Source organism: Meriones unguiculatus, chromosome 9, assembly GCF_030254825.1.
Source record: "Meriones unguiculatus strain TT.TT164.6M chromosome 9, Bangor_MerUng_6.1, whole genome shotgun sequence".
In the NCBI taxonomy this organism is placed as follows: domain Eukaryota; kingdom Metazoa; phylum Chordata; class Mammalia; order Rodentia; family Muridae; genus Meriones; species Meriones unguiculatus.
Window position 1 is genome coordinate 61071047 of NC_083357.1, and position 17438 is coordinate 61088484.

General features: G+C 46.1%; 1 protein-coding gene across 1 annotated transcript in view; it reads left to right on the forward strand.

Moving 5' to 3' along the window:
• Positions 1 to 17438, forward strand: part of Xkr6 (XK related 6) — a 245662-nt gene that overhangs the window by 209223 nt on the left and 19001 nt on the right. The window contains exon 3 of the mRNA XM_021645599.2: positions 1 to 17438. This exon is cut by the window's right edge and continues 19001 nt beyond it. Coding sequence (XP_021501274.2) covers positions 1 to 962 — 962 coding nt within the window. The 3' untranslated portion in view covers positions 963 to 17438.

The window sequence follows — 17438 nt, forward strand, 5'->3', positions numbered from 1 at the left end:
GTGTCTCCTCTGTGACTTCCCTGATGTCCCTGGCTTGGGTGCTAGCTTCCTATCACAAGCTGCTGCGGGACTCCAGGGACGACAAGAAGAGCATGAGTTACAGAGGGGCCCTCATCCACCTCTTCTGGCGCCTCTTCACCATCTCATCCCGAGTTATCTCTTTCGCCCTCTTTGCTTCCATCTTCCAGCTGTATTTCGGGATCTTCGTGGTGGTGCATTGGTGCGCCATGGCCTTCTGGATCATCCATGGTGGGACAGACTTCTGCATGTCCAAGTGGGAGGAGATCCTCTTCAACATGGTGGTAGGGATCGTGTACATTTTCTGCTGGTTTAACGTCAAGGAAGGGCGGACCCGATACCGAATGTTCGCATACTATGCGATAGTCTTGACCGAGAATGCTGCCTTGACGTTCCTTTGGTATTTTTACAGAAACCCGGAGAGTACTGACTCCTATGCCGTGCCAGCACTGTGTTGTGTCTTCGTTAGCTTTGTGGCTGGGATTGCGCTCATGCTCTTATACTATGGCGTGTTGCATCCCATGGGGCCGCGGGCTAAGGTCTTTGCCAGCTCCTGTTGTGCCGAGCTGCTCTGGGGCATCCCTTTGCCCCCCGATGTTGAGCCTATGGCACCTCAGACCCCTGGGTACCGGGGGACCCAGGTCACGCCCACCAGAGCCGTGACGGAACAGCAGGAGGACCTCACGGCTGATACTTGCCTGCCCGTATTCCAAGTGAGACCCACGGGGCCATCCACCCCGTCAGGGCGTCCTTACCCAGAAGGGCCCCTGATTAAGATTGACATGCCAAGAAAGCGGTACCCGGCCTGGGATGCACACTTTGTGGACAGGAGGCTGCGGAGGACTATTAACATCCTGCAGTATGTCACCCCCACCGCAGTGGGCATTCGCTACCGAGATGGGCCTCTGCTCTATGAGCTGCTGCAGTATGAGTCCTCACTCTAGAACACCTTGACCTTGACCCAGATTGAGAAGGGGACCTTAAGTCTGGTTGCGGTCAATGCCGCCTGCAAGAAATATAGCCCTCCCTTCCCCCAATACACAGAACCACCACCACCAACACCAACACCAACACTACCAACACCAACACTACAAAAAGATCAATAAGTCACATCCCCTTCAGATAAGCTTTCTTTCCAGTCACTATATGTATACAAAGATATGCTCTATGTTTTGTAAGTAAAAACAAAAAGAAAACCTTTCTTTTGTTTTTTACACATAAGAAACAGTATTGAAAAAATAACTAATAATCCCACACTAACTACAGTTCCTAGGATGGAGAAGGAAGAGCTAGCTAATCTCCTCTCCAAAAGAAACAACAAAAAAAAAAGTTTTATACTTTACACCAAGTGTAGATCATTTATGGGATTGGTGCTGATTGAGAGAAGAAAACAAAACAAAACAAACAAACAAAAACCTTTAACTGCCTTATGCCCTTAGGTGCTGAGTTTCTTTAGGTACTGTCATGTCTTCTCACACAAAACTCTCTGGTAACTTTTACACCAGGAGAGAGAAAAAAAAAATTAAATTATCAAATGAAACAAAAATCTACCAACAAAACAAACAAATTAAAACAGCAAACAGATACCATACCAAAACAATCCTTCCTGTCTGGTGATTTGTATTGAAACACAAACAAGCAAATTGACCAAAAGCAAAGGCATAAAACCCCCTCTCTTTATTCAGTTTCTCTTGCCCCTTCCCCGTTTTACAAGCCTTCTAGAAGCTAAAGGGCTACTTGGTATTCCACTGGCCGGAAAAGCTACTCGAAGGCTGACTATGTGCCATTTTAACATTTGCCTAGCAAAATTTGCATTGTTTTCCCGTGCAAAAACAAACAAACAAACAAGAGAATGAAACCCCCAAACACCCAATTTGATAAATTCTAAAAGCAGATCAAAGGAGATGTCCATAAACACCATCGAAGAGAATCAGCAATGATAAAACTCAGCATGGTAGCAAAAAGGACGACATCAATTCAAAGGCACAATACTTAATCCATTACTGGCCACAATGATCTCTTCCGTCATTTTAAGGCTGAGAAGGGTGTGTGTGTGTGTGTGTGTGTGTGTGTGTGTGTGTGTCACATGTGACCGTGCGGTAGTCCTCTTCTCTTTTCATTTGGTGGGAAGCCTTAAATTGATCCGGAAAGAAATTTTTCATTTTTCATTTGTGCTTCAAAAAAAATAATAATAACATAAAGAAGAACACTAGAATATTTATCTATATATAAAAAAAAGTCAAATCGTATTAACCGACCCATTTCACAGACTGGTGCTTCTGTCAATGTGGTTGGCTGAGACTCATTCAGCCTGGTGCATTTGGGGTGAGTGGACAGTGTGCGTAGCAGTGCGTATGTGTGTGTGTGTGTGTGTGTGTGTGTGAGTGAGTGTGTGTACACCTGCTGTAAGGTCTTGCCAGAAATACACAAAACTGAAGTGAGGTAAATACTGTGGTAGCCGGGGGAGGGGAATGAGAGGGCCGGCTGGGAAGGTGTATGTGTGTGGGGGAGGGGGGATGGCGGCATAAGTGTATGGGCCATCTACCTGGACAGCAAATCCCCACCCCAGCGGCAGAGGCTGATCATCCAGGCCCGGTGGCTTTGGTGAGGATTTGAGTCAAATTTATTTTCTCACTATACCTTGTCGGATTTCTGGAGGTGTCACAAGTATGCTTGACCATTTGTAAAATCTTTAATTTGTTTTTGGAAGGTACTGTTCCTTTAAAGAGTATTTGTTTTAGGGTATTATTTCAGTATCATTCTATCTCTACTTGGGCACAAAAAAAAAAAAGAAAAAAGGAAAAAAAAAGAAAAAAGGAAAAAAAAGAAAAAAGAAAAAGAATTTAATCATAAAAGAAAAATATCTCCACAAAAGATATATATGTGTAAATATATATATATATCTATATATACATACACAGTATTTTTAAGACCATACTGTTAGTCTTTGTTGTCTGTGGTTGCAACTGTTTTTTAATTCTGGATTAACTGTTCAGGGTGCAAGACCTCACACTGAGCTATTCTTAAGAGAAGTTCAAAAACTGAGGAATTTTTTTTTTATGTTTGGGAAATTTTTCAATTTTATTTTAAATAACCATTCGAAAAAGCCCCACCTTGTCACCCCTTCATCGTTTACCTGATCTTCTTTTTCTTTTCTCAAATCTTTAAAACAACATTATATTAGTTGTGAAAGAAAGTGCTCCCTCCTTTGTTCCACCTCCTTATCTCATGTGTTACCACAACTTTGCAGGACCTCCCTAATATGGGCTCTCTAGGGGGGGTCCTACCTGGTCCCTGCTCTGGGAAGCAGGACACAATAGAGCACACTTGGGCTGAGGACTTGGGCTGAGGTGAAGACCAGCTGTGCGGCCTGCCAGGCAGGGGAAAAGACAGGGAGAGGGGGACTGCTTTGTACTTCGTGAGAGCAGTGGACAGAGGGAACTCCCTACAAGATTTGTTCACTCCATTCCTTTGCACCTGCTGGAGCTCCACCCCCAGGCTCTACTCTACACTCTGCTCAGGCTGGGGAGATGAGTCCATTCGTGGGGTGGCAGGGCATCCCTTCTGCTAGTCTGTCCCAGGTCCGGATAGCTTCCTTGAAATTGTTGACTGCTCCATGTCCCCTCTGTGCCTCTGGCGCTCTGCTTGTTTGTCTAGTGCTAGACACACTTCCATCTTATCTCTCACTCTCTGACCCCACCATCGGCTTTGGCCTGCCACCTCTGTGTGACCACTCTTTCTTTAGCATGCATGCACAAGCATGCCTGCTCATGTTTACACAAAATGTAGAAGTTGTGGGTGTTGACTGAGAGCGTGCAAAGTTGGGAAGACAGTTTCCAGCTTAGGGAGGCCTGAGCTATGGGAAGTGAAGGAGGAAGAGGCCATGGGCTTCTCACCAGCTTTTTGCTTTAGTCTTAGTAGGTTTGGTTTTCCTTCCTTCTTTGCTAGCATTCCTGTCCTTCTCTCAAACCCTTCCACCATTCCTTACCTTTCCCAATAACGCAATTGAAAATGTGCATCTATGGGCAGTAGCAGGGAAGACCAGAGAGACAAGAAAAAGAAAGCAAAGTGAGCCAAAAAGTAGAGGGGGGGGGCACGGGGAAGGAAGGGCCAAGAGAGACTGGATCTGTTTCCTCTGGAAGCACTGCCCTCATCTTGTAGGGAGTCCCATCTCCGGACTCCATTGTTTTTAGGCATTGCTTCCCATGAAGTCTTCTAGCGTCCTTCCCCTTCAGAGGCCTTTGGCAACTGGCTGACTCTCAAGTGTCACTAAAGGACCTCACACAGTCCCGGTGTCCTCCTCCAAGACGACCTGGGCACCCCACAGCAGGATCACTGCAAGGAGGCATAGTGCTGTCAACAGCTGGCAATCTTCTCTCACCATCTGATAGGTGTCTGGGCTCCTGATAACCTTTCCTTTCATTAAGTAACAAGATCCATCTAAGTTTTGCCCAGCTGCAACCAACAGTGCTTACAACAGAAATTCCTGCACCTATTTTGTTCCCTGGACTTCTTGATGGCAGCTAACCAACTCCTAATTTTTAGCTTTGGTAGATAAGGCTGTTGGTACCTTGTTCTTTCTTTTCAGAAGGTCCCCCCACCATAGAACATGCCTATAGACCCCCACATTTCACTTCCCTACCCCCACAGAGCAGTAGGCTCTTTCTCTCTAAAAAAAAAAACAAAAAACAAAACATTGTCCTATCAGTGCAATGAGGTTGGTTTTGTTGTCATTGTTTATAAAAGCCTTGCCCTCTTCCCCAACAAGCTTGGGGGTATCTGCCTTGGAAATCTTCAGGCCTTCCAAGGATATGATAGGAGAAGTTAAGAGGACCTAAACCCATAAAATCTGTTCCTATCAACTCCATTTGCCCCTAAAGTTCCTGCTATCACAAGCACAACCTATCTCTACAAAATGTCTACCTGCTCTAAAGACAGATATGTTCTGTGTTTGGAAGCAGGGATGTTAGGTGGAGCACACAAAGTCTAAATAGACTGGGGGCTGGGAGACAGCAGGCTCCATCTTTCCTACTGTCCTAATCAAGGGAAGACGTATCTCCCTGTGGCCCAGAGTGCCCTGTATACTACTCCACAGGTACAGAATCACCCAATTCTTTGTGGCCCCTGTGGCTTCTCAACAGTAGTAGCCCCTAGAGTCCCATGGTGGTCAAAAGAGGGCATATATATCCTGTCTGGTCCTGAGAACAACTGTCCTGGTCATATGGCCTTTCATGCTAACAAGCTTTAGACCCAATACAAATCCAATTCTCAGAAAAACATATGGCATTTTTAAGAGCACCACCAAATCATATAGCTTTCTCCAGTCTGATCTGCTGTCACCACCTAGATGCCTGTCTCCTTCTGAGCAGCTCTTGGAAAGTCAAGCACCCCTTCTTCACATGCATCTGAGCTCCCTTTGCAGTTCCTCATGCCTGAGAAAGAATTCATGACTTCTTTTTCCCTCAATTATTCTGTGCCTCACTACCTGGGTCTCTCATGATTCCCCAAGCCTTGATGCTTATAGACCTGAGAAAAAAACTTCTCTATCCATTCATTACATTGAAACAGAGCTCCTATGTGCAGACTTAGGTCCCTGGTGTATACAAAGACTCTAAAGGAGAATGAGGCTCTGGGGTGTACTTAGGATTCCAACACTCTGCAGTGCTAGGTCTCATGTCAGGTAGGCAAATACTAAAATAACCCCACCAGATTTGGCTAGGAGTATGGGCTAACAAATTTGACATGTAAAGGGAAGAGGAGTTGGTGCCGTTCCATGGATTCAAGTGACACTTCCAGAATTGCTTGGAAAACTGCCAGGGAAATCTGAGAGTCCCCCCACCCCACCCCAGGGAATCCAGGGGAAAAACCATGCATAGGAGAAAAAAAGAGGTCTCTGAGGAGTCAAACGCCCTCATGCACCGGCCAGCCTGCCAGGCAGCAGTTCTAGGCATCATAGTCTCAGATACCTGCCGATTCCTGGGCTCCCCTCTTCTCAAGACACAACATAGTCTCCTGCAGGAACTAAGCGAGGCTCAGTCTTTGCTCCTTTTATCAAGGTGGTGTTGGCCAGGAGATAGGCATTATGGGGGTCTCCTCTAGGCTCAAATACATCCTTACCCTAGCTCCCCTTCTCAAACTGAGCCCTGTCCCAGTTTGTGCAGCCTTCCTTTCTCATCTACAGCCCAGCCTCTGGAATGTGGCATTGATAACGGTTATCCAATTGTGGGCAACAGCCTTATCTGCTCATAAGAGCATCCCAAGTCAACATGTGCCTGTCTCAATGTTGAAATGTCTAACAATGTAAAAGGCAAGTCCATTTTCTTATAGGTTTTCCCTAAGCCTTTCCCAGAGGAAAAGGACGATGTAGTGACAAAGTCGGCCTCACCCTCCCCATCCTTGGCTGTTCCAAAGGTTTCCACTCCAAGTGCTGCATCTGTTGCTACTGGCTGAATATCAGAAGATACTGACTTGTCTTAGTCCCAGCTTTCTCCTCTGCCCCCTTGGATCTTTCTGGCTTACTCAGCTCCCAGGCATCACCTCACCTGCTTCTCTCTCTCTCTCTCTCTCTCTCTCTCTCTCTCTCTCTCTCTCTGTACCTTTCTTTGCAGTGACTGGCAGGACACAGCGGGAGTGTTCTGGAGCCAAAGGTCATGAGTGCTATTAATGATGGCTCCTGAGAGCAGCAGACAGACTGGCTCTGCAGGAGATTCCCCTTCTCTGTGCCAGCACCTGTGTCAAGGGCTAAGAATAGACTGCAGGAACAGGAGCAGGCAAGGACCTAGGGACAGTTGCCCTGGAGTGCCCATTGCATGAAGAAAAATGTGTATGCCCAAGTAGGAGCTGCTGCCTTGGCTGGTCCACAGGAAGAGTCCCTAGCCCCTTCTTCAGACTAAAGTCGGCGAGCAATCTCTGTTCCTGCCTTCAGGGAAGATGGAACATCAGCCTCAAGCTGGGGTCGGGGGTGGGGGGAGATATTTATGACTTGCCTCTTGGCTGATAACTGAGAGAGAACCTGTCTCTAAGTAACCTTTGGCCATCTGTCACTGTAGATACAGACAAGCAGTCAGCTATCTGACTCTACTCCATCCTCAACGTAGCCCTGAGGTCCTCAAGCTTGCAGACTTGTTTTAGCTTCATACATCATAGGTGCTCTGCCTAGAGCCAGAGAGACCAGGCAGGACCACAGGCTGATTCAGGGCTCCACTGTGGTCATGGATAACTCACTTTGCCTCTTGGTGCCTTGGTTTTTCCATCAGTAGAGTGGATGATGAGCAGAGAACCTCTGCTTTCTCTCCTGCTCAGGGATGCTCCGATGATTCGGTCAATGCTGTCTGTATTGAACACATCATAGGAATGAGAGTGACCCCATTCCTTGGGAACTAGACGTATGGAAAAGGAGGTTTCAGATATGCTTGACACCCAGAAGTCTAGGAAGTGAGCAGGGAGGACATGTGGACAGGGAGAGAGCCCTGGGATTGTCAGATATGCCACAGCATCTGGCTGGGGACATCTGGTCACCTGGTTCCCACTGGGCATCTGTCAGTTCTTAAGTCCCATGAGGTTAGTTTTTCCTGAAAGACCAGAGAAAAAACAGGGGAGTGTACATCTGGAAATGGCTACTCACTGAGCTTCTGATAGATAATGAGGTGGGATGGGCAGAGGGTCAGGGATGGTGTGGGAGGTGGCCAGAGGCTCTTTGGGGAGGGTTTCTTACCTTTGCTCAAAGCCTTAAGGTTTCTCTTCTCAAATGGACTCATCCCCTCAGCCCCCATCCTGCAGAGTACAGAAAGCTCAACTGTGCTTTTCCAACACCCATTTTGTCAGCTACACGTGTTCATGCACATTGCGGGTCTTCGCCACTCCCCAGTGTGCCTTGCATGGAGCCTGCACACAAAGCTTCAGAGGTAGGTGGGACCAGGGAGGAACATGCAGTTGTTGGTTTTTCTTTTCTTTCTCTTTTTCTAAATTGGGATATTTTCCCCACTCACAGTTTGAATTGAAAAAGTTAAGTTCAATTCCTTTTCATCCCCCGCCTCCTTTTTTACTATGGTTTGACTGTTATTATTTTCAAATACCAATATACACTCGGAACAAGAAAACAGACCCGTCCTAAGAACCTTGCTGTTCTTAGGACCTAACCCAGAGTGAGAGCAGGTGGGAGCCATGGAGGACATTAGCACCCAGGGGTACAGCCATGATACCAATTCTTGCAAAAAAGAACTATCGATATTCCAGTTCCAATGGATCAGTCAACCTGGTCCTGACCAGGTCTGTTCTGGTATAGAAATTCTCACCAAAAATTACAAAAAGAAAGAAAAGACACTTTCTGAGGCTGCCCCATAGGAACATAGTGCTCTCAAGGGCAGGTCTTGGGTACTGCTGCCAAATTCTTCTGCCCTTGACCTCAGAGCCCTGGTTCAACTCCCCTCACACCTGTTCTGACTTTGGTCTGAGAGGTTAATGGCTATTCGGTGCAAAGGATCAACCAACCACACTCTGAAAGTCAGTAATAGCTCCTTTGAGTTTGTGTCTGATTGTGTGTAGCAAGGCCAACCCCACAGGCCTTATTTGTTCCCACAAGGTATTTCAGATGGCAACTGAGAGGAAGGAATACAGAGACCTCCCCGCTGCGCCTCTGTGATCATCCGTGCTCATTCTGATTCATGAAAGGATCCTGCAGCATTTGTCAACAGGGACTCAGAAGATGGACGTTTGGAGCCACGGAGAGCCTCAGTGGATGGTAGGCAAGAGATAAGGACGAGGCAGGATTCCGGAAGTATACTGAAGGAAATTGTGTCCACCTGGTCAGTGCTTCCAATTCCTTGGGGGGGGAAGAGACAGCAAAGTGTATTCTTTTCAAACACAGGAAATTGATTTTACAGAGTGACGTCTTTAAGCATTTTCTTTGTTTTAACAAAAGGGTCGGAGAAAGCATTTAAATAAAAGCATGGTGCTTTCTCATGGACAGATTGTGTCACTGGAAATTGCAAGACTCTGCCCTTTTGCAAATGTACCCAAGTCACGTCACTCTGGGGCCAATTTCTCTTTTTGTGCCATGAGAATATTGCTTACCTACCTCACAGGGGTGTTGTGAGGATGAAGCAGTTTAAGGTCTGGTTAAAGCACTTTGAGGATACCAGTGTTATGATTATCAAGTTATCTTTCTATTTAACGCCGTTTTTCAGCACTAATTGAGCACTGACTGGATACGAGGTACCATGCTATCTGCAGGAGGAAGGATCACAGGCTAATTCCTTATCCTCTTTCATTTAAGAATATTTTAAAATGATGTGGAGAATGAAATTATGGAGTTGTCTCAATGTGGGGCTATATTATTGTCCTGCTCCCAGAAAGGCCACTCTCCTTTCAGAGGATCTGAAGATCAGGCCTTTCCATCCTGGCTTCTGTCAGAGAATGTGCTCCTGAGCTCTCCTCCCTTTGTGGAATGAACTTAGTACATCTTGGGACCAGCACTAATTGCTTTGGTTCTGTTATTTCAATTATTCCTCCTAGGCTCAGTGTAGCACCTCCCCCAACACACACACACACACCACCACACTCTTTAGATCCAAAGAGTGAGTCTCTTTGGCCGTCCTGGAATAGCTTGGTACTTTTTGGTTTGTTTGTTTCCTTGGAAAGTCTGGTACTCTGTTTGCTGGAAAGTGTTGGCTTCCAAAGTTGAGGATCTTTGCCAGAAAACAAAACGTGTGACTGTCTTGTTTTCTTTTGTAATTTGGTGGTGGGGGAGAGGAGGGAGGAGATTTTTCAAATCTCACACAAAACAAAGCCTTGTTTAAATTTCTCATTTGCTTTTCCATGTGCATTGAGCTCTTCCTTTCCCAGCACATTTTCTGGGCCAACTGTGTCCTCTAACAAATAGCACATCTCAAGTTGTTCAGGGGGTAATGTGCCACAGCTTCACTCCTTTCTGCAGAGAGCCAACTTCTGAGCTGAGCACGTAGAGAGATTACAGCCACAAATCCAGGCTTCCTGGAAACACTCCCTGGCCTGCTAACGTTGGAAGTGCCAGTGTCTGCATGGCTGTGTCCCAGAGTCCCTAAAAACTCTCCTGCCATGATAGAGCCTCCTCAGAACCCAGTGGGAGCATCCTCTTTGTTTTTAGAACCAGAGAGAAATCACCTATTATTTTGAAATTCAAAGAATTGTTGGGTTTTCCTTAGAGAAAGAGAAAGGGAAGATTATTTGTCTTGCATAAGGACCAGAGAAGTCTGGAGTTGTTTTCCCTAGGCACTCAAGGAGTACTAGAAGACATGTCCTGATGCTTACAGTCCTGAGTCCTTGGCAAGAGTGGCTTCCGTGTTGAGCCTGCTGAAGTTCCAGCTGTTTCACTGTCCTTTCCCAGAGTGCAAGAGCACTTCCTACCCCATGCTACTGATTCTGAAAGACATTCCTCCTGTGCTGCCAGTCCTTATGTGTGCCTCCTTCCAGCCATCTCTCTTCCTTTCCTCACCCTTGTCTTCATAACCCCCGAGTCACATGGGACTTATTACATCCAAGTGTAGTCCATCTTTGGGCCCTGGAAACACTGGGAGGACTTTTGTTGCCAACTCCAACTTTGAGTAATATTTCCATTATCTTTTTGCATCCACACAGTATTTTCTGGAACAACAAACTTTCAAGAAAACCTCTTTGCTATTAGTATCCTAGAAAAGCTGCTCCTTGGGGTGTGAGGACAGAAATTTGGAGGTGGGTCACAAAAGATGAGAGCTCAGCCCCAGAGAGGCAGCAGGAACTGCTCTTCCCACTCAAACTTGTACTTTGGCTGTCACAAATGTGATAGACTTGATACAGAAAATATTATATTAAGAAAAGGAAGGAAAGGAGGAAGAAAGAAAAGAGGGAGGGAGGCAGGGGAAAAGAGAGGAAAGGTAAGGGGAGAATAGGAAAGAAGAAAAGACAGAGGAAACCGAGGCAGGGAGAAACAGGAAATGACCACACGTGGGTCTCCCTGTTATCTCTTGATGTCATCAGGTTGTTGCAGAGGTTTTTTTTTCCTTCAAAGCAAATACTTATCTCACACTTGCCCCCAAGTTCCAGCATTTCCTAGCTCAGTGACTTCCCTATAGCAAGCTCTCGTACGGGCTTCCAGCCTCTCTGACTCCCTCTGTTATGCTTTGGCTTTTCTTGAGCCATCTGAACTCAACCCCTCCACCAGAAGACTAGAATCTAGTTTCCTCAGAATGATGGCAAGCTGGGGTCATTTTCTAATATTTGTGCAAGCTTTTGTTTTGGAGGCTTTTCCTTCAGCTGACCTCATTTCAACCCAATAGTGGTCCAGGTACTGCTAGCTGGTTCTTTACAGAGCTTAAAGAAGTCAGACATCTCAGTTTGGAGACCTGAGTGTGTACCATTTGTAATTTTCATGAAGGGCTAACCTCAATGAATCCTGCCACACTGACCTCATGTCCACTATGGGTACTAGTGGTTTGAGAAATTGGTTATAGTCATGGTCTTGGGTTTCAACGAAACAAAGTTGTAATTAACCTTGAGATTCCACGGGGCTTACCCTACAGCCCAATGAGCAGGCATCTCCCATCCACGAAGGGTGAAGACCCAGAACCTGGCCTTTCCAAGCTGATTATATGAGGCCCGAGGCTTCCCCTAGGCATCAACACCCTGTATGTCCACTGGGATTCTCTCCTCTCCCCTGTTCTTCCCTATCTCTGGTCATGGTCAGTTCTTCCCTAAGCGAGGAGGAGAGTGAGTGGACTGTAGCACCCTGAGCCCAGTCTATTTTTCCCTTACCCTTGACCCTGCCTTCATAAACCACTATCTGCAGGGAGCAGAGCCAGGCCGCTGAGCTTTTCAAACACTCAACTTCACAGCCACCTCCTGATGATGAAACCCTGCACCTGAGACAGTATAGAGGAGCCAGTTTCTAGCTCCCAATTTCAATGAAGCGTGCCAGCATAGAAGTAGCTTGGGCTAAGCATCAGGAAGGGCGTCGCAGTAATCCTGCCTTTGGTCACATGGTTCCTGCATACATACATGGTTCCTGCATACATGTTGTTCATGTGTACCTTGAGAGGGGGTGGGGAGAAGCACATCCAGTGACTTGCATTATGAAATTAATTACTTCCTTTGGAGGGAGACTAATGAAGCCATTATTTGTTGATGATAGTGCCAAACACAGCCCTGGCATGTGGTTAAAGCAGAGGGAGAGGGAAGATATCAAATGATAGTCCAGGCCTAGAGTCTGGAAATGAATTGTCACCATAGACCAGCATACAGACTCCCAGTGGGAAATCATTAAATGTGAGCTCTGTGACCTTGGGCCAATTACTTAGCCTTCCTACTCATCAATTTTCTTGCTTCCAAAAAGGCTTGTTTCAATTTTAAAATACTCAAGATGCCTGACTTGGCCACTGAACGTCCTGTAGAGCAAGGTGGAATCTGGTAATCATACAGAAGCATGGGCAGACTCTGGCCAATTCTGCCGGAAAGAGCATGTGACCTTGGAAAGACTTAGAGGAGGCAGCTTCCCAGCTGAGCCTGCCACTGCTTTCCATCCCAGTACCCCAGCCTACAGCCCCTCGGAGCCATGGATTCTGCCTTCCACCTAGTGTCATTTGGGGACTGTAATGATGGCTAAATTGGATTCCTCTTTCTTGATGCCATTTCCAGTGGCCAGGAGCAGCAGCAACAGCAGAGACAGCGCAGATACAAGCCTTCACACGCCCACTACCGTAATCAGGAGCACCTGGGGTTGTAAAGCAGTGGAGCGGCAAGGGGCTGCGCTTGGGGCCAGTGTCCACCCATAAGGAAGTTCTAGAAACTTAGGGAGGCGAAAAGGGCCCAGAGATCAGGTTCCTACACTAGTGGCAGACAGACAGACATCCAGACAGCCACGGCTCTAGGGGAGGAGGCAAAGATGTCAGAGGAGGCCCAGGTGAAAAGTGAGCAGGAGGCTTCTCCCCACCTTCCACCCCCACCCCCAGGAGGCTACTGAAGGTTTCTCTTGCAAATGGAGGACCTCCGCTGCAGAAGCTTTGTTCTCCTTTGCTGCTCCCGCCCCAAGGTAGGTTTGGATACACACAGAAAGTGGTAGCAACCATTTACTTACCACCTACAGAAATGAAATTGCCACTTGAGGCTCAGCTAAGCATTAGGATTTGCTAAACTAGCAGCCTGAGGAAGCAGAAAGAAAACCAAGAATCAATCACATTTACATCAGCGAACTACAGAGACGCCCTGTCTTGTCACACTCCCACTATCACCAGCCAGCTGAGAGGCCCCTCTGCCAAGAGCCATCACAATTTTGGTCCCAGGTCTCTCTACCTTGTCACCATGGGCTTAGATGCTAGAGAAGAGGGCTTGATGCCCAAAGGACCCACCCGCCCAGTTAGTGGACACTTCTGTTCTACCCTAGACTTGGAACCAGGCAAAGACAGCCATTACTGAAGGCTCTGCATTCTGTCCCTACATCCGCTTTCCTGGCACAAAGTGCTCATGCCAACCAGGGGTGTTGCTTCCACCTGGGGTCAGAAACAGAAGGGATTTTCAGGGCCAGCAAGTATATTGAGGGAAATTAAAAGGCCACTGTGTCCACTCAGCAGCACCCTCCTGGTTTTCCAGTGGCCTATGAAATCCTTGGTGTTCTAGGTGGCCAGTGATTTTCATTTTCTTAGCCAAACTCCCAGGATGGAGTAATGTGGATTCTATGTCAACACACATGGCCCTTAGTTGTATGGACATGTGTGTACATCTGTCTTTCTTCAGTAATCTCCATTTGGTGCTATTTATGGCTAGCTGGATGTGGATGTAATGGGTCCTCCCTTCCCCTTTGCTTCATTCCTTCTTTTCTTTTTCTTTTTCTTTCTTTCTTAATTCATTAAAACCAAGTAACCATGACACAAAGATTTCCTTGCTCTCCCTTTAGGCAGGGCTTGGCTTCCAGTGTCTGAGAACTTCTCATTCTTAAAGTTTAGAATTAGAACAGAAAAGGACAATGTCAGGCTCCTAGCTTCTCACTCCCACTGAGCTGGGATTGGCAGATGTACATGGGATGAGATCTTTTGACTCAAAGGCTTTAAGGTCCTCGGTAAATTTGAACGACCTGTCTGTGCCCCCACCACGTTAAGGTCAGAGCCGTAACAACACAAGATTTAAACTTCTTGAAACCTGTGGTGCCTTTTCTCGTGGTGCTTTTCTGTCATGTGACTCCACTCAAGGTGGCCACTTTCAGCAAACAACAGTGCCAGGACTTCTCCCAAGTTTTCGGTGCCAGTGCAGTCAGAGACGTACACAACGCGTCAGTCAACGTGGATACAGATGTACCACTGTGGTTCTGTAATTACCTAACTGAGGTTCTGATGCAGCTTTGGTGGGAGTTGATCATTCCTCTACAAACTAGAGCGCTCTATGAGACCTACTGGCTCTCTGGGGACTAACAACCCTGAGAATGGACACCGACAGGCGAGATGAGCTGCCTGTCCTCCCATCCTTGGGACGAGCTCTCTTCTTCATTTGTGAAAGTTGCAGTCTCCATAACATGAAATGCTTGGTAAAGAGCATAAAGCAGCTTCTTTTAAACTTCTTTTGGTGCTGATAAAAAAAAAAATCTTTGCTTATTTTGCTTCCTTGCTCATGGCCAGAAGCTGCTTTTCCAAAAAAGAAAAAGAAAGAAAAAGAAAAATCTCAACTCACCAGTCAAAGTTGACAAAGGATGATTTGGAAGTCAAAGGTGAGAGGTTGGACATTCTTGCTTTGTGTCCAAACTCAAGACAGTTTCCTCTGTAACTTACTTAGGTCTCTCAGACTCAGTTCCCCATCTAAAATGGTTTCCATACTATGTATGTATCTCATGGGGAAGGCTTCTCATAGGATTGGCTGTTGCGGGCATAGTCAATATTTTAATAGTTTGGAGACAGCTGCTTGACCTGATTTTGAGATTCTGTGGGTATGTCACTGAGACTTGCACCCTGAGGTTTGGTTTGCTCCCTCTCTGCCTTTGCCATCATTATCTCATCTCCTCCCTCAAGTAATATCTTTGGATGTTGGGTAACTGACAGAGATTCTCTAGGGCGTTAGGGAGTGTTAATTTCTCCCAAGGGAATATCGCTAATGCTGTTTAAGGTGCTAGAATCAAACCTCATTTTATACACTTTGGTTCTTAGAGAAAAAACGTGCAGAATTCTTTCTGTGAGGCCTTATAATAGATTGGCATAGATGGTTGTTATCTAAAAAGCGAGAGGGAACAGAAAATACAAATAAGACACAGAGACTCTGCATAAACCTTAACTAAAAGACCTTTGTTATTTCCTATATTAATGTAAACTACCATATATGTATACACACGTGTATGTGTGCATATATGTCTGTATATGCTAAAGGCATATGGCAGGAGTGGAAACATGTACAGAATTCTAAGCTCTATTTTCAGTTTTCTCTTGGTTTGTAACTTTTGGTACATGTGTGTGCAAGAGAGTCCGGTGATGGTTGGATGACAGGTACTGAATGTGAAACAGGAAATCCTTCATCTTTTGTTCTGATCCATACCTTTTTAGAAGGCAGGCTGAATGAGAGGTAAGAGACGTAAAGCAAGATATAAATATGCTTCCTCATGTTCTGCACATGGATATTACACCTGGGCGTTGTTTCTTCCCTATTTGTATTGATGGCTGCCTGAGATGTTCGCACATAACATTTACCTCAAGAAAGCTTTAAAAAAAAAAAAAGGCAGTTTTTCCTCTTGTTTCTTAAAAAGTAGTGACTCTCCCCTAACCATAACGTGAGGCATGGCCACAGAGAGATCAATAAGAGAATCAAACCATTTCTGGTGCTTTTCTTCATGCCTCGTCCCTCATCCCCTCTTTTAACTGCTACTGTAAGCAAAAATCTGAGATATTACTTGGGAAAAGAAGTGGTGTGGGGATTCAGGCACAGTGTATTGGTGAATCCAAGCTTTGCTGGAACAGGCAGCGGTGGGGGGGGGGGGTCTTTCAAAGGTTGGCTTGTGTGGTTTGGGTCCTAGTGCTGGTGTGTGTGTATGTGCGTGTGCGTGTGTGCGCGCATGTGAGTGTATGTGTGTGTACTGTATATACGTTTCTGTGTGTGATGTGTCTGATGGACAGAGAACAAAATACTGCAAGCAGAAATGAACAGAAAATAAAATCAATCTATCAGATGCTATTTCTCAGATGATGTACTCGTTCACCTTGGTGAGAAGCCACTGTCTCACAGCTATGCAATCTTCCAGTTTCCCTCCACCCCCTTCACCTCAGAGTCCAAGCTGTTTTCCATATCCCACACAGATTGTTTTTTCCTTTATCCAAGAACCACAATGACCAATCTCTGGTTCAAGGTGAGCATGCTACAGTGATTCTTTGCCTAAATTGAAGAGCTAACAACCACAAGAAAAGTTTTATTTGCTTCCATTTGAAATGATTCGATGTACTAATCCTGCTTGGTTCTGTAAGTGATCTGATGTGTATTTTGTGTTTACAGTTGTTTTCATCCTCTTTTTGGTTTGAAATGTTTGTTTTCTTTGGTAGTCTATTTTTCATGGTATATGTTTCGGGGATGTGTTGACTTACTGAAAGAAAAAAATTTGGCTTAAGTGGAGCAATGAGCCTGTGATCTCTTGAGGCTGGGGGTAGGGTGGGGCTAGCATGCACCTGTAGCTGTTGTTGTAGCCTTTCCAACCTGATCCTGAACCAGACTGCAGCTCTGTGCTGGTGTGCCCTGGGGAAGATCTGACCCGTTGGAGATTTCTCTCTCTTTACTTGTGGTCATCCATATGGAGTAACCTGTCCCCAGAGGACCAAGTCGAGCCTTCCACCTTAGCTTTTGGCCAGTTCCATTCTTCCCAGATGGCCCCCAGTCTACACTTCATACCCAGTGACAAGCCTCACTTTCTATCCTTTCCAATACGCCATCCCCTACCAACGAGGACGTCAACTTGGCTCTGTTTTCCCTTTGAAGCTAATGTAAGTACAAGGGATCTCTTCAAGGGCTCAGGAAGCCAGCCCTTGACCTGCAGGCTGTGTGCACAGTGTGGTGTGCAGTGGAGTGACATGAGTATGGCGGCTTCCAGCTTGTTGACAATGCCCCATGAGGTTAATTCAAGTAAACTGGCACAGCTTTGCAAGGTCTTGAGAAGTAGTTATGGGGAAGAAGAGAAGTCCTGGGGTTCTATAAAGCACAAACTAGGCAGGGAAAACCCTGCAGGCAGAAGGCAGCTCCTCCCCCTTTTAGGCTGAGAATGCACAAGTCTGAGTTTTGTTCGTGGTTTACAAATCTCGCACAAGGTGGCTGAGCCATCCAAGACAGTTTTTAACAAACAAATTCAGACACTGCCTAACTGCTGTAGCACAAGCTGCTCCCTCTCCCTGGCTGACGGGAGATGGAATTCCTCTGAGGTAAAGAAGATCATTGCCTCCGTGAGAGCAGCGGAGTCT